The 22861-nt window shown below is 52.3% G+C and overlaps 1 protein-coding gene and 1 long non-coding RNA gene across 3 annotated transcripts in view; one reads left to right on the top strand and one right to left on the bottom strand.

Moving 5' to 3' along the window:
• Positions 1–22861, bottom strand: part of KCND3 (potassium voltage-gated channel subfamily D member 3) — a 226828-nt gene that overhangs the window by 14327 nt on the left and 189640 nt on the right. For both annotated transcript variants that reach the window (XM_001928519.7, XM_021090024.1), the window contains exon 3: positions 3721–3883. In XM_001928519.7, coding sequence (XP_001928554.1) covers positions 3721–3883 — 163 coding nt within the window. The remainder of the gene's footprint in view (positions 1–3720; positions 3884–22861) is intronic.
• LOC110260346 lies at positions 1544–13296 on the top strand. The gene is made up of 3 exons (XR_002343508.1): positions 1544–2056; positions 12375–12436; positions 12763–13296. It is a non-coding gene; the product is annotated as an uncharacterized LOC110260346 (long non-coding RNA).

Below are 22861 nucleotides of genomic sequence, written 5' to 3'. Positions count from 1 at the left end.
ACCAATATCCATGAGGATGTGGGCTTGGTCCCTGGCCTCACTCAGTGGGTTAAGGATCCAGCGTTGCCCTACGATGTGGTATAGGTCAAAGACATGGCTCGGATCCTGCGTTGCTGCGGCTGTGGTGTAGGCTAGCAACTGCGGCTCCAATTCGACTCCTAGCCTGGGAACTTCCATATTCTGCAGGTTCAGCCCTAAAAAGCAAAAGAAGAAAAAAGACAACATTTTGTAAAGGGAGGACAGATAACTGGTTGCCAGGGGTTAGGAATGGGGCGGTGGCAGAGTGCTGGGGGTTTGGTTATAAAAGATGAGAAGGATCCTTGAGGTGCCGGAACTGACTGTTGTGGTACCTTGACTGAGGTGGCGGATGCATGAACCTGCACAGGTGACAGAGCTGTATCAAGCTTCACACACACACACACACACACACACACACACACACACACGACAAGCAAAAGTCTGAATAGTATTGGTGAACTGCAGCAACATCTATGCTCTGGATGTGGTCATTTTATAACTACACATGGATCTACAATTATTTCAATAAAAATTTTCCTTTAGAGGGAGTTCCCATTTGTGGCCCAGTGGAAATGAATCCGATTAGTATCCATGAGGATGTGGGTTCAATCCCTGGCCTTGCTCAGTGGGTTAAGGATCCAGCATTGCTGTGAGCTGGGGTGTGGGTCACAGACGTGGCTTGGATCCTGTGTTGCTGTGGTTGTGGCCTAGGCCAGCATCTGTAGCTCTGATTGAATCCCTAGCCTGGAAACTTCCATATGCTTCAGGTGTGGCCCTAAAACAAAACAAAACAATAAAAACATTTTGTTCCATTAGAAAATCCCCAGTCAGATGCTCCTCTCTCTCTGTCCCCTGCCAGACCTTCTAACTTGACCTCCAGTTCACCGGCTCAGAGAACTTGGTCTCTGTAGTAAATGGTCGTGAAGCCACTTCAGTGATAATCCCGAGCAAATCGGTGGCAAGGGACAAGGATGACAATGTTCGAGCCTTTCTTTCCCCCTGAGGCGCGGGGCTGGAGCTCACCTCTATGCTCCCCAGGATGCGGCCTGGGCTGAGGCCGGTCATCAGCACTTCTGACCCCTTCCTGTCCCTTCTCTCCACTCCCCAAAGGCCCTGGACCTGCCTTCCTTGCCTCACCGCAGGGACAGGCCCAGTGGCAGGGCAGGTGGTGCTCTTGTGTTCTTTTCCCGGCACGGGAAGTGCAAGGTGAAAGAGACAGAGCTGAGCAACCCTGAGGACAGACCGTACGCAGGCCAGGGGAAAGCACTGTCAATACTTCCTCTGATTTCGAGGGACAGAAAGAGGCAGAGGGAGGAGGCTCATCCTGAGGTCCTACACAGAAGCATGACCCAAAGCTGAGTCCTCCTGGATCCTTTTTTTTTTTTTTTTTTTGCTTTTTAGGGCCGCAGCATATGGAGGTTCGCTGGCTAGGGGTTGAATCAGAGCAGCAGCCGCCAGCCTAAGCCAGAGCCACAGCAACGCTGGATCCTTAATCCACTGAGCGAGGCCAGGGGTCAAACCCATGTCCTCATGGATCCTAGCTGGGTTTGTAACCTGCTGAGCCACGACGGGAACTCCCCTCCTGGATCTTGATCGCACAGGATGAGCTTCATAAAGTTCTGGGGAGGAACGGCCCCTGTCATGTTCTTTGCGGGGGCCAAATGACATTGGATGCGAGCACGGAGGGTGTGAGCATGGAGGGCAAGGTGGCACAGGAGTGGCTAAAGCACAGCTTGAGTGGGGCTGTCGTGGGCACAGCCCTAGGCTAGTGTGTGAGCTGAGGATTCCTCGGATCCTCGCTGCTCTTTGAAAAACCTGTGTGCCTGGGGGAGAGGCTGGGGGTTGTGGTCGCTATAGGACCCCTGGCCCTCCCGGGCCCCGGGCGCCTTGATTTGGAAACGAGATCCCAGTTTCTGCTGGCCCCTTTCTTTAGGGCTGTGCTTGTCAGCTGACCTGAACGGGGACAGAGATAAGACTTCTATTTCTGGGCGGGCTAGCAGAGGATGGGAGCGGAGCAGCCATGACCTTGAGTGAAGAGGTAGGAAATGGTTCTGGAGGGATGGAGGGGCCGGCAGATCAATCCAGGGCAGGCTGACAATGCCCTTGACCCAGGTCAAGTGAGGTCACCATGTGTCTCCCCACAGGCGGAGGGAGACAGGAGGGCAAGGGGGAGGTGGCCTCAGGGGCACCGGCCGGGATACGCTGTTTATTATATAACAGCATATATAACAGCGTAATATAATATGTTGCTGTGGCTGTGGTGTAGTGTATGTTTTGTTAGGTATTGTTACATGTGGATTATTATACATTTCAGAGCTAATTTTCCTGATCTTTGTGACTTTGTTTCAGTCACCCTACACAGATCTGTTCTGAAATTGTGGCATCCTTGGACCTGTCAAGGAAGCCCTGCCACTTGGGGGCTGTCCCTGTAAGTGGAAGGGCAGAAGTGGGGATCAGGAAACCAGCAGCTGCCATGCATAGGGCCCGACACATAGTAGGTGCTCAGTAAACATGTGTGGAATGAATGAATGAAAGAATAGAATAAGGATACATTTCAGGTCCCATAAGCGACCCTTTCCATGAAAGCTCCCCTTGCCCCGTGAGAGGCTCTGACTGTGCCCCCTGGAGGTTGAGGTACAGCTAATGGGGGGAGCGTTTCAGCCCAGATCAGAAGAGAAATGAAAAACTGCCCCCTGGGTCCAAGAACCTTCACCAGCCAGATGCCCTGAACATGTGGGTGAGACAGTGAGCTGTTCTGTGGAGAAAGTGCAGGCCAGTCAGGAAAGGAGGCTTCTAAGGAGTTCCTGTTGTGGTTCAGTGGGTTACAACTTGACTAGTATCCATGAGGATGAGGGTTCGATCCCTGGCCTCGTTCAGTGGGTCAGGGATCTGGCGTTTCGGTGAGCTGTGGGTCGCAGATGTGGCTCGGATCCTGAGTTGCTGTGGCTGTGGTGTAGGCTGGCAGCTATAGCTCCAATACAGCCCCTAGCCTGGGAACCTCCAAATGCCGCAGGTGTGGCCCTAAAAAGACAAAAAAAAAAAAAAAAAAAGAAGAAGGAAAGGAGGCTTCTGTCTGGGCACAGAGGCTTCAGACACCTTTCCCCATTCTGCGGAGGGAGGGCGCACCCCCCTGCCCGGCCTTCTTGAGCCTCGAACACTGGACGTCACTGGAATCTCTGCTCAGGACCCCTGGTTAGATCCTGACGCAGTTCTATGCTTCGTCCCATGACACCCTGGGGTGACTAGAGCCCGTTGGGCCATTTGTCCTGAGCTCAATGGCCTCAGAATGTTCTCCTTTCAGAGTATTCATTTTTCTTTTTAGCAGATTCAATTTTGTCACCGTGTTTGGTGTAGGCTGTTATGGGGCTCTGAGGAGCAGTGGTGTCCCTAATAAGCTCTCGACTGGGAAACGGAGGGTGGGGCTTTGCTCGGTGTTGGGGGCTGAGATGCTGGAGGTGCTGGAGGGGGAACCAGGGAGAGCATCAGATAGTGGGGGGCTGAGGATTCCCCGTGCTGTGTAGCTGACCGGGGCTGGAGCGCGGGACGCGGGCAGGTAGGAAGGAAGGGCCTGGAGCTGCTTTATCTTCCAAAGCCGGAGGCTTGTCTGGGCAGTGATTCTCCCAGGAACTCCTGTGCCGGCGGCACGAGGCCAGGGCACCATCTCCAGGGCTGCCTGCGCCCTTTCCGGGGCTGAGGGCTTACCTTCTGTGCCCTGCGCTTATCAGCTCTCTGATTCTGGTGGTAAATCCGGCTGAAGTTGGAAACGATCACAGGGACCGGGAGGGCAATGACGAGGACACCGCTCAGGGAGCAGATGGAGCCGAAGATCTTCCCCGCAATCGTCTTGGGCACCATGTCTCCATATCTGAGACACAGGGAGAAAGAGACAGGTGTGAGGAAGAGGGGCCACCTGGGAAACAGGTCAGGCCTCCCTGCCAATCACTCGCCATGCATGCAATCCTTCATTCATTCATTGGACTATTGTTTAGAGTGCCTACTACGTGCCAGGTACTGTGATCTGACCCGGGAGTGAACAAAACAGACAAGATCCTTGTGTGCACAGAGCCAACATCCTGCGAGAGGAAGATCGCGAACACTGGAGGGAATACGTAAAAGCCTTGTGACGTGTGGCAGTGTCCACAAAGGGCACAGAGACGGTGCTGGGCCGGCTTGGGGGAGTCGGGTCAGGAAAGGTCTCTCCGAAGAGGCCACATTTAAGCTAAGATCGGAAGGTAAGGAATCGAGCCATGCAACACACTGGGGGAAGAAATGCCAGGCAAAGGGAACAGAAAGTACGGAGGCCCTGAGGCAGGAAGGAGCTTGGCTTGTTCTAGGAAGGGTGGTGCTGGTGCACAAGGCAGGAGGCAGAGCCCCACAACAGGGGACTGAGGTTCACGAGTGGGGCCGTCCACGCAGTGTCTGCAGGCTGTGACGGGGACTAAGGCTCAAAGGGGAGCCTTGGGTGAGTTTCAAGAGGAACAACAGGATTTCATTTATCATAAGAAAAATAACAGGCGTTCCCACTGTGGTGCCGTGGGTTAAGAATCCGACCGCGGCAGCTTGGGTCAATGGGGAGGCGAGGCTTCGACCCCAGGCTTGGCACAGGATCCAGCACTGCCGCAGCCGCAGCTTGGATGCAGTCCCGGGCCTGGAAACTTCCATATACTGCAGGTGCAGCCATAAAAAAACAGCAAGCAAGCAAAGCCAAAAAACCCCACAAAAACCAAATAATAAACTGCCTTCTAGTCATGTGGGGGTTTATACTTGATAAAGCACTTTTTACGCATTTGCCTCACATAAGCTCCGTGAGCTCTGTGAGCCTGGAACCCTGGTCCCCGTTGTACAGATGCAGGAACCAGGCTGGGAGTCGTGAGGAGGCCACCCAGGTCTGGACGCAGCTGGAGGAGGACTAAACCTGCTCCCCTTGCTTTCACCTCTTTTCTTCTTCTCCTTTTTTTTTTTTTTTTTTTTTTTTTTTTGTCTTTTTAGGGCCATACCCGTGGCATCTGGAGGTTCCCAGGCTAGGGGTCCAGTTGGAGCTGTAGCCACCGGCCTACACCAGAGCCACAGCAACGCCAGATCTGGAGCCGTGTCTGTGACCTACACCACAGCTCATGGCAAGGCCAGATCCTTAACCCACTGAGTGAGGCCAGGGATCGAACTCGCTACCTCACGCTTCCTAGTCGGATTCGTTCCCCCTGCGCCATGACGGGAACTCCTCACCTCTTTTCTACTCGCCACACTGTGGTAGAACAGGGCCTTGAGCTCCAGCCCCTATGCTGTGATGCCACTCCGGGGCATGCCCTCCTGAACACTTCACACCCAGGCAGCTGCCCTCCGGGACCGGTGTGGCCTGGCTCCTGCTCAGCCCGGCGGGCAGGCCAGGGCCTCTCTCCTCCGATCAATAAGGTGCGCTCCACAGCCTCTTCTTTACTGAGATAATTTAAAGGCCACGTTAAGGAGAGAGCTGTGATGAGTCCTTTGGCCAAAGCCAGAAATACCATCTCTGCCCTCTTTCTGCCCTCTGGGTGTCGGGAGCAGACACAGGCTGCGGATGACCAGGGATGGTGGCTCCCAAAAGTGGGAGGCTCCGAGTCACTTATCCCAAGGGGCACAGGTTTCCTGGGGTCCAGAGAGGCTATGGGGGGGGGCATTTCAGAACCATGAATCCTCCCCCCCGAACATGTAAGGGCTTTGTCGAGGACGTGCAGCGGTTGACACATACTTGGCGAGTGGGTGAATGATCTCATTTAAGCCTCTCTACCCCCAAGAAATAGACTCCTCTTCTGAGGACTCTCCTCCTTCCCCTTCAGTGGCCAGGCCCTTTATGGTGGCACAAGCTGTCTCAGACTTGCCGCTGATGGTAAAGCCTGTGAGAGGTCCTTCTGGGAACTCCGATGCTAGGTCTGCCTGCTCTGCCAGGGTGCCCGGGAGTGGCCTCAGTGAAGTGGTCCAGAACTTGGCTTCTGAGGTTAGACAACATGAGTTCAAGACCCACCCAGCTCCACCATAAAATAACTGTGTGACCTTGGGGGGATGTCACTTTGAACCTCAATTTCCTTGTCTAGAAAATGAAGATAGAAGTTTCCTCGTGGCCTAGTGGTTAAGAATTCAGCATCGTGGAGTTCCCATTGTGGCGCAGTGGGAACAAATCCAACTGGCATCCATGAGGCTCCTGGTTCAATCCCTGGCCTTGCTCAGTGGGTCGGGGATCCAGCGTTGCCGTGAGCTGTGGTGTAGACTGACAGCTGTAGCTCTGATTTGACTCCTGGCCTGGGAACTTCCATATCTGCAAGTGTGGCCCTAGAAAGCAAAAATTAATAAATAAATAAAAAATGGAGTTCCTGTTGTGGCTCAGTGGAAATGAAACTGACTAGTATCCCTGAGGACGCAGGTTCGATCCCTGGCCTCGCTCAGTGGGTGAAGGATCCGGCATTGCTGTGAGCCATGGTGTCGGTTGCAGATTCAGCTCAGAGCTGGCGTTTGCTGTGGCTGTGGTGTAGGCCAGCAGCTACAGCTCCATTGACCCCTAGCCTGGGAACCTCCATATGCCAGGGATGTGGCCCTAAAGAAAAAAATTTTTAAGAAAAGGACAAAAATAAATAAATAGAAAAAAAATTCAGCATCGTTGCTTTTGTGGCTCAGGTTTGGTCCATCGTCTGGGAACTTCCACCTGCCACAAAAACAAAAGAAAGAAAATGGAGATAATAAGAGTAACCTACCTCATAACCCTATTGCGACATATCTAGCTCTACAAACAAGAAATACGACTACTATTATCTAGGCATCTGAAAACCATGGTCTCTGTTGCTGAGAGGCTGATTGTTCCAAGTTCGAATGACCCCAGGGATGAAGACAAAGGGGGCTGCCCCCATTCATATCATGTTTGCTGGGATTTTCAGGAGACACGATTGAAAGGTGGCTATTGGACCCATGACCTTGGATGAAAACGAAGCCTGGCAGGCGCATGTAAGGACAGTGTCAGGAAGGCTCCATTTCCATGACGGATGCTGGCGAAAAAACGCTAAAGACAACAGGCAAGTTGTTTTACCCACTGGAAGGAAAGCTATGCCTGCTGCTGGGCAGATGGTCTGCTGGTAACAAATACAGAGAGAAAGCAGAACAACTCAACTCCCAGGAGCTCTCTGCCTTCTCCACCGAGAAGAACAAGCCTTATCTTGGGGAGGCTGGGACAAACGTGGGGGAACCAAAAAAGATCCAGAGCTTGAGGTAAGGGAGGGGAGAGGAGGCAAGTGGCCAGCTGTCTTCAGTGGATTTGCATTGCCAGCCCACCTGGATCCCACCCCAGGAGACGGGAGGACTGCCCAGATGGCATTAGAGAACCACTGCCCGTGATCGCCGGGAAATCATGATGCAGCAGAGAAATACCAGGAGACTAGAGATGGAAAACTACTGCATCGCTGTCTTCAAAGAAGGCGAGAGCAGGTCTGAGGAATCACAGACCAACAGGCTTGGCATCCATCAACTCTGCCATCCCACTGCTGGCAGAATTTGAGAGCAGATTATTAAGGGGACAGCTTGCAAACACTTGGAGACTAAGCTGCGTTGGTTCACTAAGTACACATCTGGCCAGATCACTCTTATTTCTTCCTTGGAGAGGGTTAACCAGCTGGTGGATCTGGAGACTGCTACAGACCTACTGCATCCTAATTGTATTTTTTTTTTCTTTGTCTTCTTAGGGCTACGCCTGTGGCATGAGGAAGTTCCCAGGCTAGGGGTCGAATCGGAGCTATAGCTCCCACAGCCACAGCAACGTGGGATCTGAGAGCCTCCTCTGCTATCGATACCACAGCTCACAGCAACACTGGATCCTCAACCCACTGAGCGAGGCCAGGAATTGAACTCATGTCCTCGTGGATGCTAGTTGGGTTTGTTACCACTGAGCCATGACGGGGAATCCCTGCATTGTGATTTAGCAAGACATGTTCTTGCCCCAGTTCTCTCTACACTTGACAAGCTGGAGGAGAGTGGTGGACACAGCAATGTGGCTAGCAGGGGCTGAACAGCCATCTCCAGCCTTCTGACCCTTCTCAAAGACGACCAAAAATAGTCCTATGCCAGCAAAGGAAGTTCCTGGCTTTCATGTTAAAAGGGTCTCCTTCAGTGAAAGAGTAAATAAGCAAACAAAATAAAGAAGGGATCTAAAGTTAGTTCTCCAGGAGTTCCCTGGCGGCTCAGTGGGTTAAGGGCCTGGCATTGATGCTGCTATGGCTGGGGTTCCATCCACTCTTGGCCCCAGGGAACTTCTGCATGCCCCAGGCAAGGCCAAAATAAAACAAAGTTAGGTCTCCAGTGGTGTGTTCCAGAATCTTTAAACAGCTTATATAAGGCCAGAAGGAGGCAGTGTGGTCTAATGATTGAGAGAGGAGACTGGTTTGGATCCAAGGTTGAACCCAAGCCCCACATGACTTACTAAATAGTCAAGTGCCTTCGTAGTGAAATGCCCTTTAAAGTTATATAACCTGAGCCTCTGCCAATATAAATGGGTTTTATATACCTAACTTACAAGGTGGTTGTGATAATTAATGAGATAATTCAGCGAAGCACTTGACCCTGTATCTGGATAAATATAAATTCTCTATAAACGGCTCGTGTGGTGGTGGTGGGGGGCACCTATTGTTTTGTCTGCTAATACCCCAGCCCATCTTAGGAACTGTACCCCTCCTCTCCCCATTATGACACAAACTCTGTCCAGAGGAGCTGTCATGTCCTCATAAGCCTTTCCCGATGCCCTGGCACCCACGAGGCACAGGGGACTTGTACAACTGAATGGCTTTGCTGTACAGCAGAAATGATCACAACATCGTAAATCAACTAGTCAGTAACAACAACAGCAGAAAAGGCATCACACTCGGGCTGGGTGGATGAGTCCTTCCCGGATTCCTTTTTAACAGCTTGCTTGAGCTGTGACTTACATACCATAAAATTTGTCCACTGAAATCATACATTTCAATTTTTTTTTTTTTTTGGTCTTTTTAGGGCTGTACTTGCGGCATGTGGAAGTTCCCAGGCTAGGGGTCCAATCGGAGCTGTAGCCACCGGCCTGCACCACGGCCACAGCAACGCGGGATCCAAGCTGCGTCTGCGATCTACACCACAGCTCACAGCAATGTTAGATTCTTAGTCAGCGAGCAAGGCCAGGGATCGAACCCATGTCCTCATGGATGCTAGTCAGGTTCGTTACTGCGAGCCACCACGGGAACTCCTCAAGGGTTTTGGTGCATTTCCAGAGTTGTGCTACCATCACCATGGTTTAATCTTAGAACATTTTCATCATCCCCCAGAGAAAGCCAACACCAATCAGCAGGCAGTGACCATCCCAAGCCCCGCCCTTCGGCCCCAGGCAACCACGCCTCTCCTTTCTGTCTCTGGATTTCCTTATTTTGGACATTGAATATAAATGTTATCATACAGTATGTGGCCTCTTGTGTCTGACTTCTTCACTTAGCATCAGGTGCTAAGGTTTCAAGATTCACTCACGTCGTAGCTTGTATCCATACTTCGTTCCTGTTTTATGGACCGATGGTATCTCTGTATGGCTATATCACATTTTGTTTATTCAATCATGAGCTGCCAGACATTTGGTTGTTTCCCCTTTTGGCTGTTATGAATAAATTCTTCTAGGAAAATGCGTGTACAAGTGTTTGTGTGGACATACGTTTTCATTTTTCTAGGAGTCATACGGTAACAATGTTTACCAGTGGAACTGTCTTCAAAGTGGCTGTGCCATTTTACAATCCACTGGCAATAAATGAGCTTCTAATTTCTCCATATCTTCACCAACACTTGTTAGTGTTTGTCTTTTGATTCTCGCTGTTCTAGCGGGTGGGACATGGTATCTCCCTGTGGTTTTGATTTGCATTTGCACTGTTGGCTAATGATGTCAGCCGACTTTTCCCCTTTGCGGGATTTTCACCCTTGAGACCAGATCAGTCTCTTTCAAAGAAGCCGAAGCTGCAACAAAGCTCTGGCGCTGTGGGCAGCCAGGCTTTCTGCCCTTGGGAGAAGCCGACGTGGAAGCAGGCTGAGGGTCGAAAGAGATGAGAGACGCAAAGGAAAGTCTGGCGAGTCTGCATTCCTCTCCAGTTCTTACTGAGGACCAGTTGGACTTCAGCCTCTGCTGTGGCTCCCTGGTTGCTTAAGCTTCCCTTTGGCTGTTTACCAACGCGTTATTGCTTTTGCTCAACCTTCTTCCATTAGGATCCTATAAAAATAATGATGGTGATGATGGTGACGCTGCTGGTGATAATGAGGCCACTTCGGAATTTTTTTTCTTTCTTTCTTTCTTTTTGTCTTTTAGGGCCACACCTGTGGCATATGGAGGTTCCCAGGCTGTAGCCAGATCCTTCACCCACAGAGCGGGGCCAGGGATCGAACACACGTCCTCATGGATGCTAGTCCGGGTTCGCTGAGCCACCATGGGAACGCCCTGCTGATTATTTTTAAGTAAGCTCTTCAAATTTCTAAATGACAGAGCTACGATGAATTGAAAAAGGATTTTAACAGGTTGTAATCATGGGTGAAATCAACCAGATTACTTTTAAGGAAGATAAATGACAACATCAGCATTTTCATTCAGATAATCAATGACTTGTATGGCTGATGGGAGAGACCAGCTTAAAAGCTATCTGTGTCAGGAATCACTGGGGGGAATTAACTTCAACAGGGCCCCCAGTGCAATGCAGCTGCTGAAGCCCAAGGCCGCCTTAGGCTGACTGGGAGTACTTTGTCCAGAAAAAGGGAGTGTGGGAATTCCTGTGGTGGCTCAGTGGTTAACGAATCTGACTAGGAACAATGAAGTTGTGGGTTCGGTCCCTGCCCTTGCTCAGTGGGTTAACGATCCGGCGTTGCCATGAGCTGTGTGTAGGTTGCAGACGCGGCTCGGATCCTGCACTGCTGTGGCTCTGGTGTAGGCCGGCGGCTACGGCTCCAACTGGACCCCTAGCCTGGGAACCTCCATATGCCGTGGGTGTGGCCCTAGAAAAGACAAAAAAAGAAAAGAAAAAAAAAAGAAAAGAAAAGAAAAATGGAGTGTGGCAGACACTTGGGGCAGACCACTTCTGGGCTGCTGTGTGGCGTTCTGGACACTGCATATTCTACAGACAGTGGTTAACTGGATCATGTCCAGAGAAGGGAGTTGGGATGGCGAATTATCCGGAAATCCTCTCCTAGGGGAAACAGGAACTTTTGGCTGGAAGAAGAGGGGGCGGGGAAAGGAAGGATGGAAGGAACCAATCTCACAGGTACGGGGAACCCTCCTTAGGGATGAGGAGCCAGTCCCAGAGGTCAGTGACTTGTTCAAGGGCCTTAAGCAGTAAGAGGCAGACCTGCCTGGGGGAGCCCAGGTTGATCTGTTTCCATTATCGGGCTCTGTCCGTCCCCTCCTGCTTCTCCAGGGGAGGGGGTGGAGAGGGCTCTGAGGAGTCAGCCAAGCTCCCGCCACTTCTCAGCCCCTCTGCTCCCTCCGTGGTGGCAGTGCAGTGTAGTGGTTAGAAGTGTGGACTCTGGGCAGCAGACTACGTGGGCCAAGTCCTGGTTTTACCCCTTGTTAGCTGGGTGCCTTTGCACCAGTCCTGTAACTTCCTGGTCCTCAGTTTCCCGGGACTGATAAAATAATAGTACCCACTTCACGGGGTTGTGAGGGATTAGAAGTGGTACCATGTGGAAAAGGCTCAATTCTGGGGAACATAAAGAACTTTATAAGTGTTTATTAAATAAATCCTGGGCTCAGACCACTGCTCTTTCGGGGCTGGACTTCTGCAAAAAGGCCCTTAACCAGATCCCTCGTTTGCACGTTTGTTTCTCTTCAATTCACAAAGGGCCACAGTCTTAAAACGCAAATCCCAGCATGTCATTCCCTTGCCGGAATCACTTCAACAAATGTTGGTGGTATGTGGAGTTAATGAAGAAAACATACCTTGCAATGTTATTGCAAAGACTACATGCCTGTTACATAGTAAACACTCATTAAACAGCAGCTGTATGTATGACTGATTTGCTTTGCTGTACACCTGAAACTAACACGACACTGTAAGTCAAGCATATGCTAATAAAATAAAAAAAACAAAAACAAAAAACAAAACAGCAGTTATTAGGACTAGGACGGCCGTGATGGGCAATGCTGTTTGTCCCATGACCCCTCTTGGCCCACTGGGCAGGTGCACTGAGGTGCAGGCACTGACAGCGATTCTCTAAGAGCAAATGGCATCAAGGGTTATTTTCTTTGTGGAATTTTGAGGAAAGAAAGAGGTGAGAAAAAAAAAAAAAACAACGTCATGGCCTAGAAAAAAAAATTTCAGCCATAGCCTTATTTCCTTTCTGTCTTCCTCTTTCAGGCAATCAAGGACTCCCTTCCTCCAGCTCCCATCCTGGCTCTGAGGCTGGAGAAAAGTAAGGGGTAAGAAAGCCTCTCCTGGAGGTGACATGCCGGGTCTGGGTGACAGAGACTTAGGACTCACACACAGCTCTTAGCTGCGGCCCGCATGGAGCCAGCTGTCTGCCCGACTGGGCGGGGCTCAGGGCGCCCTGTCCTCTGCCAGCACATCCTCGGTAATCCGCAGCGATGTCTGGGCTGCGGCTAGAGCAGGGAAGCTTACCCTCCTAATATGGAAGGCTAATTAATTTGTATTAGGGCTTAGGGATAATTAAACTTTTTATCTCAACGTAAGCTGCACAAACCACCCGCCTTGTACAATTAATTGCTGCCTTCACTTCCTCCTCCAGGTACTGAGTGATAAGTGCATGCCAAGCTCCCCCGTCTAATTCCGCCTTCCTCTCAGGTAGGGGCAAGGCTGCCCATCTGGTGGGGAGTCCTTTCTTCACCGAAGGCCAGGGCACTGCCTGTTCAGGGCTCGGCTGCTGGGAGCTCGGTCCAGGAGGCACGTCCCTGATGAAGTTCTTCAGGGAGAAGGTCTCTGCCTCGTTGCCACACCCACTTCTGCACCCACCTTCTCCACTGGGACGTCCCTGACCTTGGCTTCAGCCTCTGCTCCTGGAACCCTGGGTGGTGGAGGTGCAGATGGGGGATGCAAGTGGTCCTGGTGGCTGGAGTCAAGGTGAGGAGAGGAGGGAGAGCAGGCTGGGTGCCACAGTGAGTTCCAGTGAGTTCAGACCCCTGTGGCTGCCTCCTTGCCCAGGGACAAAGGACAACGGTAGACCAGCCCGGAGGACACCAAGAACACTAGCCGTGGAGTTCCCGCTGTGGCTCAGTGGTAATGAACCCGACTGGGATTCCTGAGAACACAGGTTCCATCCCTGGCCCTGCTCAGTGGGTTAAGGACCTGGCATTGCCATAGCTGCAGTGTAGGCTGCAGATGCCGCTCGAATCCTGCGCAGTTGTGGCTGTGGCTGTGGTATATAGGCTGACAGCTGCAGCTCTGATTTGACCCCTAGCCTGGGAACTTTTATACGTCTCGGGTGCGACCCTAAACGAAACAAAACAAAAGAAAAAACACCAGCCCCAGTTGATAAATCCACCCCTTGACAAATTTCCGGTCAGACTCTTTCCATGTCCTAACCCCCTCCTGTGGATTTTGCTCTAACTTTATTTTTGAGCTCTTAAATCACATCAGGCACTGCAAACACATGGTCTCATGTGTTCCTCCCAGCCAGCCCACGCAGAAGATGCAGTTTTTAGCCTCATTTTACAGATGAGGAAACCGAGGCACAGAGGGTTAGTGAAGCAGTATGCCCGAGGTCACTTGGTCAGCCGGCTGCAGAAGGAAACAGGGATCAAGCTGCTCAGATTTCTTTTTTTTTTGTTTGTTTGTTTGTTTGTCTTTTTGCTATTTCTTGGACCGCTCCCGTGGCATATGGAGGTTCCCAGGCTAGGGGTCGAATCGGAGCTGTAGCCACTGGCCTACGCCAGAGCCACAGCAACGCGGGATCCGAGCCGCGTCTGCAACCTACACCACAGCTCACGGCAACACCGGATCCTTAACCCACTGAGCAAGGGCAGAGACTGAACCCGCAACCTCATGGTTCCTAGTCGGATTCGTTAACCACTGCGCCACAACGGGAACTCCTGCTCAGATTTCAAAGTCCGTGTACACACCACTAGTTGCCACCGCCCGAAGCCACGGTCCCTGAGGGGTCCACATGGCAGGCAGTGGTCTGGTTAGAGAGCAGAGGGGGGCTTCAGAGGCGACCAGATCTAGGGGAGCAGCCTAACCACCCCCCAAAATGCCGTTAGCCCTGTGCTGCTGAGTCCCGAGGAGGAGGACTTGGGGAATGAAACAAAAGCCCCATATCGCGCCTCCTTCCTGCCACGTCCCTCTCCCCTCACACCGCAGATCACGACCCTACAGCTCAGCGTGCTCCTGGGGCTCACCCACAAAGTGAGCCCCAGGAGCAAGCCCGTTGCAAAAGGATGGGTTGGCATTTTGGAACTTTGAGGTTCCTCTGAAGCTTGGGGGGTGGGCGCAGGGGAGGGGGTGCCCGGAAGGGAGAGCCGAGGCGCAGAGCAGGGGAATCTATCAAAATCACAGTGACCATTCCATACGTTTATTTTTACTTAGCATTCAATCTTCACAATAACCCTGTGAGGTATTATGAACCCCGTTTTGGAGATGAGGAAACCAAAGCTCAGAGACGTTGAGTTAACCTACCCAGGATCATCAGCCAACCCAAGCCAGTGTTCCAAATCTGTCTGGCTTCAGAGCACCCTCTTTCTTCTTCTGCCCTCCTGCAGGAGGTGAGAAATGAGCCAAAGGATTTGCTAACTCACAGGAGAAAGCAGCTTCCAGAAAATGGAGAAACTCTCAAAGTGGTGTGAACCCAGACACCCGGCAGGGAAGCCCTCAGGTGCTAAGGGCGGTGTTTCTGGTTCTGCCAGCAAAGAATCCTGGGAAAAGGGGATGTGTGACCTTTCCCTGCCATTGCAGTGGTTGGCCTGCCTGGCAGGGTCCCGGCCAGTCCCAGCTTTTGGCCACTGGAAGTCTGCGGCAATAACCTCCTTGTCTTGCCATCTCAACAGGAGTAACACACGGTGACAAAGCTGCTTTGATAAACCAGCATTCTCAAACTTTAGTGTGCATTGGAACTGCCTGGAAGGCTTGTTAAAACACAGACCTTTGTCTCTGGGCCTCAACCTCAGACTTTGGATTCTGTAAGTCTGGAGTGAGACCTGAGAATCTGCATCTTAACCAAGTTCCTAAGTGATGCTGATGCTGGTGATCTGGGACCACACTTCGAGGTCCAGTGCTCTAAACCGTCCTCTCTTCAGAGGCCGTAGATCTGCAGACTCACAGAATGTCAGAGCCAGGAAGTGGCAGCAGCGCCTGTACTCAGACCAGTCACTGCACCTATGAGGAAACTGAGAGTTCAAGGTCGTAAATCAGTTGAAAGCCTGCCTGATCACTGGAGCAATGCCCTGCCCACTGGGCGTTTGCCACACACACCGACCTGCATGGACCCACAGCTTCCAGCCCATCCTTCTGGACTGACTGATTCGTCAACCCCCTGCGGGGTGTCTGCCTTGTGTTGTCACCTTGGTGGGAGCTGGGGATACAAAAGTCACATAGACAGACAGAGCCCCTGCCCTTAAGGAGCTAATGGCCTCATACAAGTCACGATGACAGTTCAATGGCTTTGTGCTACAGGAAGGACGTATGCAGGGCCCTGTGTGAGCCCGAAGGACGGGCCTCTAGATCAAGCTCGAGGGTGACCAAAGGACCTCCGGGAGGCAGTGGCACAGGCTGACTTGCTGAACTGTGAAGCAGCTGGGCTCGCCTGAGGAACTATAAGAAGTTACTGGCTGGAGGGAGAGGTAGATGGGAGATGAGGCTGCAGAGCTGGTCACATGACCTTTCTCCTGAAGCAAGATGGTCACACATTCTTTTTTTTTTTTTTTTCTGTTACGGCCGCACCTGCGGCATATGGAGGTTCCCAGGCTAGGGGTCAAATCAGAGCTATAGTTGCCAGCCTATGCCGCAGCCACAGCAACGTGGGATCTGAGCTATGTCTGCAACCTACACCATGGCTCATGGCAACAATGGATCCCTGACCCACTGAGCGAGGCCAGGGATCAAACCCGAGTCCTCATGGGTACTGGTTGGATGTGTTTCTGCTGCACCGCATTGGGAACTCCCCAAATGCTCATCTTTGCAAGAGCACCCTGCTGCGGAGTGGAGGATGGACTGGGCAGGGATCAAGGGAAGCCGTTAAGAGGCTACTGCCCAGTCCAGGCAGGAGCTAGTGATGCTCGGACCAAGGCAGCGGCAGTGGGGATGGAAAGGAGGGGTTAGAATGGATTATGCAGGAAGCAGCACCTGCTGGACTTGGCTGTTGACTCCATGTGAGGCTGAGGGAGGGAGGGGCCCAGGGGAGCCCGCAGGCTTGGGAGATGAGGAAACCCCTGTGTACGCCTCCAGCCAAGCTCCCACCCTCCCTTCCTCCTGCTGTCTACACACTGCGCTGCGTGTAGAACTTACCTCTGCTCCCAGAGGCATGGGCTCCTCCCTGGCTTCAAGTCTTTAGCTCGTCCCGTCTCTCTCCTGAGAACTCTTGCTCTTTGCCAGGCAACAACTACTCATCTTTCCAGATGCTGTGCTAACCCCACCTCTCTCAGGCTCTCGAGTTTCACTCATTCCTGTGTCTTTCCACCTCCTTCAGACTCCTCACTCCCTCGTGCCTTGATATACCTCCAGAAAAGGCTGCCTTTGCCTTTGGGGTGAGTGCGATCTGAGCACGGGGCCGTCTGTCTGCATCCCTGGAGCCTGGCAGGCTGCATGATGAACAGTAGGGACGCAATACTTCAGAGCGATGAGAGAGAAAGCCCCCGCTCTGGTATGTGCACCACGGACCTGGACTGACTCCTTCTGGAATCAGACTACAAGCTCTGGGAGGCTGTACCCTCAATAGCTGGAACCATGCCTGGCACAGGGTGGGCACTCAGGATATTTGCTGAATGAGTGAAAGACCTGTGAACAGATTAGTAATAGAACTGCCGACCCCAGCAGACCAGACCATCAGGGAGCTCTTTGGCCACAAAACATCCAGATCCCAAATAAAATACATTTTTGATGCATTGCTGAGTTCACTTGAAAGTAGGGGGAATCTATTTTTCCCCCAATAAAATGGAACAAACCCCAAGGGAACATCACAGCTGCGTGGAGGGCGCAGTAAGCAGAGGGAGGACCACTGTTGCTCTGGGAGCATGTGCCAGTGACAGCCCAGTGACCTGGGACCGGTTCTTGGGACAATGAACCTTGGGCAAACGGCAAAAAGGGACTTTCTCAGAGTCTTCAAGTGACGCTAGATCCCACACGTGGGCCGAAGAGCTGCTTCAGCTAATGGGCAAACCAGATTTCAATCCTTTCCCAGAGGAAAACAGAATATCTTTAACTGGAAACTTCAGGATTCCTACAGATTAGGAACTGAGTTTGCTTTAAAAAAAAATCATAGGGAAGCAAGCAACCAGGAGGGAGTGTCGGCAGAAAAACCCCGCATAGCATATCTCCTGCCCCCAAGAATTTCAGATGCTGGAATCGTTAGATGCAGAAGCGTTACTCATGAAATGCTTTTTTTTTTTTTTCAAAATAAAAAATGGAACCACACAGATGAACTAGCAATAGAACACCCTCAGGAACCATCAGGCAGATGTGAAAAAGAGCCAAATGGAGTTTCTAGATGTGAAAACGTTAAATGCTGAAATTAATTATGACCGAATTGCTTAAACCAACTGGCTCTCCCTAATGAGCTCGGCTTCTTGAGTAGCCGCCTCTGCCCACCTAATCCTCAAAGACCTTCACGTTGTCCCTTGGCCCAGAAAGTCCTTGTACGTGAGTCTGTTCCTATCAGGACTGGTAGGAGGGCAGTAAAGACCCAGGAGCTGCCTGCAGCAGCCGTGTCACCAAAGGAGGGGATCACTGTGGTGGCATCGCAGTGCTGGGTGAAGCCTGGGTCCTGAAGACACAATCCGTTTTGCTCACACAGCTCCCAGGAAAGACACACGACCACGGATGCAAATACCAGGCTAAGGGGACAGCCAGCCAGTGTTACAAGGAGACAGGAATGGTGCCGGTCACCTTCATGTAAAAGCCAGGGGAGGAGAAGTGGTCACGCTCACTACCGGCCTCCAGTCCATGGAAAAATATTCAAATGAAAACTGGGATTTGGTTCTTTCTGGTGGCACTTCCCCAACACCCAGCCTGTGGTTCCCTGCATTGTGAGTGGGCTTGTCCGAGCGAGTTCTGCAAGGCCATTTATGCTTTGGAAGGAAGAGGTCAGAGGGCTGGGGCCCAGAGACTGGACCCACCTGACCCTGACTGGACCCCCCAGACCTGGGGACGAGCCCTGCAGACCCAGAGGGGGCACGTGCCCTGACTCAGGGGTACCCATGGGCCAGGTGTCACGTGGGCTCGGCCAAAGTTCTAGCCCCAATTCTGACAGTCACGCTCTTCTGGAAACTGGGCCTTGCCCAGCCATCCTCCCCAGGCTCAGCCCCCAGGAGACCTGTCCCCGTTTGCCCCTCTACACCCTGGGAGCGGAGGTTGACAAGAAAGCAGCATGCGCGCCTGGTCAAACCATGCTGCTCCCTCGGGGACCTTGTCCCGCAGGCCCGCGCCATCTGCTTCTCTTCCTCCCCATGTCCATCAAACAGCCCTTCTCCCTGGGGCGGCTTCTCAGCCTCCTGCCACCCTGGGCCAGCAAGCCTGTCTCAGCGGAGGATGAGCAGCCTCACCTACCAAAGGGGCGCCCCAGCAGGACAAGGCTTTAGGGGGGCACCGATGGCCGAAGGTGAGGCTGACTTGGGAGAAAGTCGGGGAGGGGCACAGAGGCCACAGCAGAGGTGAGGGTGTGGCCGGCTGCGGGCACAGAGGGCGCTCCTGTAGGGGGATGAGGGTGGAGGTCAAAGTCCGTGGAGATGATGGCGAGCCAGGGATGCAGAAGCTGGGGTGGGTAAGTGCCAAAGTGGACAAATTCCTGGGGACAGAGTGCTTATGGCTGTGCAGACCTTTTTTGGAGGTCCGGTCTTGTCTCTGCCGGCACTGGCACAGCACCGGGCACATAGGTGCCTCACAAATCTAACATCATCTAGGGCTTCACTTCTGTGTTACGTCAGCACTTCTGACATTGCAGACACGCAGTGGGCTATTCAAAGATACTTTAAAAAAAAAATTTTGTCTTTTTAGGGCTGCACCTGCAGCATAAGGAAGTTCCCAGGCTAGCGGTCGAATCGGAGCTGCAGCTGCTGGCTTACACCACAGCTGCAGCAATGTGGGATCCGAGGTGCATCTGTGATCTACATGGCAGCTTGTGGCAATGCTGCATCCTTAACCCACTAGGCGAGGCCACGGAGCAAATCTGCATTTTCATGGATCCTGGTTGGGTGCTTAACCTGCTGAGCCACAATGGGAACTCCTGTTCAAAGACACTTGTGGGATAGTGAACTAAATTCAGTCATCAGTTCTAAGGCAGGTTTCCCCTTGAACCTGCACCAGGGCTAAATTCCTGGGTCCCCAAAACACTGAACTATTACCTCTAAGCTCATCTCAGGCACTTGAAATCCTGCTCCAAGGCCTGGGGCCAGCATGAGTTTCTGCTGAACTACGGAAAACCTGGAGGCACCTTTCCACGTCTTACACGCTACCGGCCCGGGGCTCAGAGCTTCTGGGCTTGGTTTGGTTCAGTTTGGTGCATTCGCTGGGCCTCGATCATCCCCCTGGAGAGTTTCTTTTGCTTTGGAAGGTGGAAATGAGCTGCAGGCTGGACTCTGCTTCACCCCCCCGCCCTTGAGGCCGGCGGCGGGGTAAGGAAATGGCCAGGAGACAGCTACGCCTCAGCTGGTGCCTGGCCTCTGACAGCTGCCTGGAGGGCACGGGAGCCCAGCCCCTTTGGCCTTCATTTTCAATCAGTGGGTCTCTGGGCCTTTGCCTCTGTCTCTCTGTGTCCTGCCCTGGCTTTGGGGTGAGGTCTTGGGGTACTGACACCCTAGAACTGCCCTCCCAAGGTACCCACAGCCCCTTTGCTCCTCTGCCCCCAACTCCCCTCATCCCCTGTAAGCTGGTGACAAAGGAGCCTGCCTGCCTGGGTCACCTCTGCTCCTTCAGTGCATAGTTAGCAGAGTGCCTGGCAGGTGGTAGAGTACATTATGTATTTTATGAAGCAATGGATGCTTAGCTGACTCTCTTTCAGTCTCTGCTCTTTGGATCCTCGGGTCCCTAGCCAGCCTTTTCCAGCCTGAGCTCTGTTAGGATTAGTAAAGATAGTTTTGGAATGATTAGAGATGGTCCTTAGGGCAGCTGATGTGTGTGTGTGTGTGTGTGTGTGTGTGTGTGTGTGTGTGTGTGTGTGTGTAAAATCACATTCCCCACACACGCCAAAGCCCAAATGGACCTATCACTTCCTCTTCGCCGCAGCAGAGAATTTTCTGACATTCCCAATCACACACACGCTCACGCCAGGTCAGGGATGGAAGACACCTTAAAAACCACCTGTTCCAAGCCTACTGACATATTTAGGGATGAAATGACATGTATCTAGAATGTGCTTTAAGACGCTCCAGGAATAAAAGGGCGAGGGAGGAAAGAAGATAAAGCCAGGTAGGCAGGTGCATAGTTTCCTTTACTGTGCTCTCCCTTTGTGTATATGCTTGATATTTCCCCCGATAAAAAGTGGGGGTGGGGGGGGAGCTGACTGAGTTAAAAGAAGAACCATCTATTCCAACCCCCTCATTTTCTGTTGTCTGAAGCTACAGCTTTCATGCAGGACCACCAACCCCCAGCCCTGCAAACCCCCGTGTTGGTTATTTAATGTTTCACTTGTGTGGGGCTCGCGTTGCCGACTAGATTGCTGCTTCGTGAGAGCAGGCTGTGTCCTATTTAGGTACTTATGTATTTATTTATTTATTCATTTATTTATGATGGCATATGGAAGTTCCAGGGCCAGGGACTGAATCTGAGCCACAGCTGTGACCTATGATGCAGCTGCAGCAACTCCAGATCCTTTAACCCACTGTGCCGGGCCAGGGATTGAACCTGTGCCTCTGTGGAGACCTGAGCCACTGCAGTGGGATTCTTAAACCACTGTGCCATAGCGGGAACTCCTGTCCTTTGCTATTTTATATCCTCCTACAGAGCTTGAAGCAGGGCTGAGCTTGTGGATAGCACACAGCAGACACTCGGCGGGAGCTGCCCTGTCCTCGTCCCTTGAACCGAGGTCCGCTTTCCTATCCCCACGTCTGTGGCATTTCCCTTCTTCTCCATCCCCACCCCATCCCAGCGCCTCTCTGGCTTTTGCCAAAGTGACAGGGGATGCTTTGGTCAAGGGTACCCCTGTTTCTTTGTTAACCAGAGCCTTCCTTCAGCCCTGGCAGGATGCTCCTCTTGTTGGGAATATCTAACTTAATTCAGCCCGAACGGAGGGAGGTGGGTGGGTCTGGGGGTTGCTGCAGAACTGGCCGGGTCCACCTCCCAGGCTCCCCGAAATCCTCATATGCTGTAAAGGAGCTTCTGTACTCTGAACTCTCCTTTATAACCTTTCTGCCCTCTGCCCTTCAATTAATCTCCAGAGCCGTGGGCCCGAGGGGACTGAGCATGCAGGAAAGGGAACACGCCAGGTCAGTCCCGTGTGGCCGCACCAGCAGCATCTTTGGGCCCCACAACTGCTGCTCCGACACGATTTAACTTCAATGTATGAACGCTTAGTATGTGCTAGACACGGGTCCGAGTATTTTTTGAGTATTCATCTATTTAATTCTCCCAACAACCCTAGGAGACAGGGTCTATGATCATCCCCGCATTGCAGATTAGGAAGCTAAGGTTCGGGGAGGCTGAGTCATAATCCCCAACTCACACAAATAATAACAACACGATTTTAACAAAACCACACAACCACACAGAGCCATTGTGTGAGCCCAGGAGGTCTGCCTCCGGAGCCTCTGCTCTTGAACCTGACCCTTCAGCGAGGGAAAAGGGCTGGGCCCCAAACAAATGAACCAGCACTGGTGTCAAAGCTGAGGCCCCACCCCCACCCCCCGCCCCGGCTGTGTCCACACAGTGGCTGCAGGGGTTGGTGTAGCGCTTTAAGGGCACAGGGCTTCTTGGCTACGAAGCAGAACTGGTGGCCTGAGGCAGAAGCTGACAGGCAGGACTTATTTATGTGCTTTCTCTTCATCAAAGGGCCTCTTTAAAAATGACTCAATCGACTATTAATCTTGGTGAAACATCAGCTCCAACAGGGAGCAAGAAAAGAGTTCGGAAATCTGCAAGAGGAGAATGCAGGAGCCTGAGCCTCAGTCCCCTGGAGAGGAGACATGTGGGGACAAGGCAGAAACAAATCTTCCAGGGCCTGACAAAGACCCACGGCCACACCCTGGCACGCACCCAGCACCAGGCTTGGGCCCCTCACCCTTTCCCCTGCCCTGACTGGCTCCCAGCTCGTGGGGTCGCCCCTGAGCCCTGTCACAGCCAGAGGGCACACACCTGTTTGTGTTCATGCGCCTCCGGGGTGGATGGTATGAAAATTCATTTTAGGAACCTTGCCAGGTGCTAAAGGCAAGTCCCGGGGGTATAAGGCCCCCCCTCTCCCCCTGAAAGAGCTCGGTGCAGCAGAGGCCATCAGCTTTCTGGAGGGAACAAACTTACTTGAGAACAAGCTCAGAGCTGGGAGGGTAGGGGTGTGGTGGGGTTGGAGCCTGCTGTTCGCTTGGCTCGGGGAAAATACCAGAAGAAAACTCCCCTGCTGCCGAGGTCAGAAAGGTAGCAACTGGCTTATGGCGGAAAGTAATTACAGAATGTGTTTACGTTTTCAGAAACTCAGAGGTCCGGGACCAGGGTGTTCCAGGGAGGCTGCTGGGTGACTTCCCAGTGGCAGGAAGAGG

The sequence above is a fragment of the Sus scrofa genome, chromosome 4 (assembly GCF_000003025.6).
Source record: "Sus scrofa isolate TJ Tabasco breed Duroc chromosome 4, Sscrofa11.1, whole genome shotgun sequence".
Taxonomy (NCBI): Eukaryota; Metazoa; Chordata; class Mammalia; order Artiodactyla; family Suidae; genus Sus; species Sus scrofa.
The sequence above is the reverse complement of the archived record's forward strand: the minus strand, read 5'-3'. Positions and strand labels throughout refer to the sequence as shown.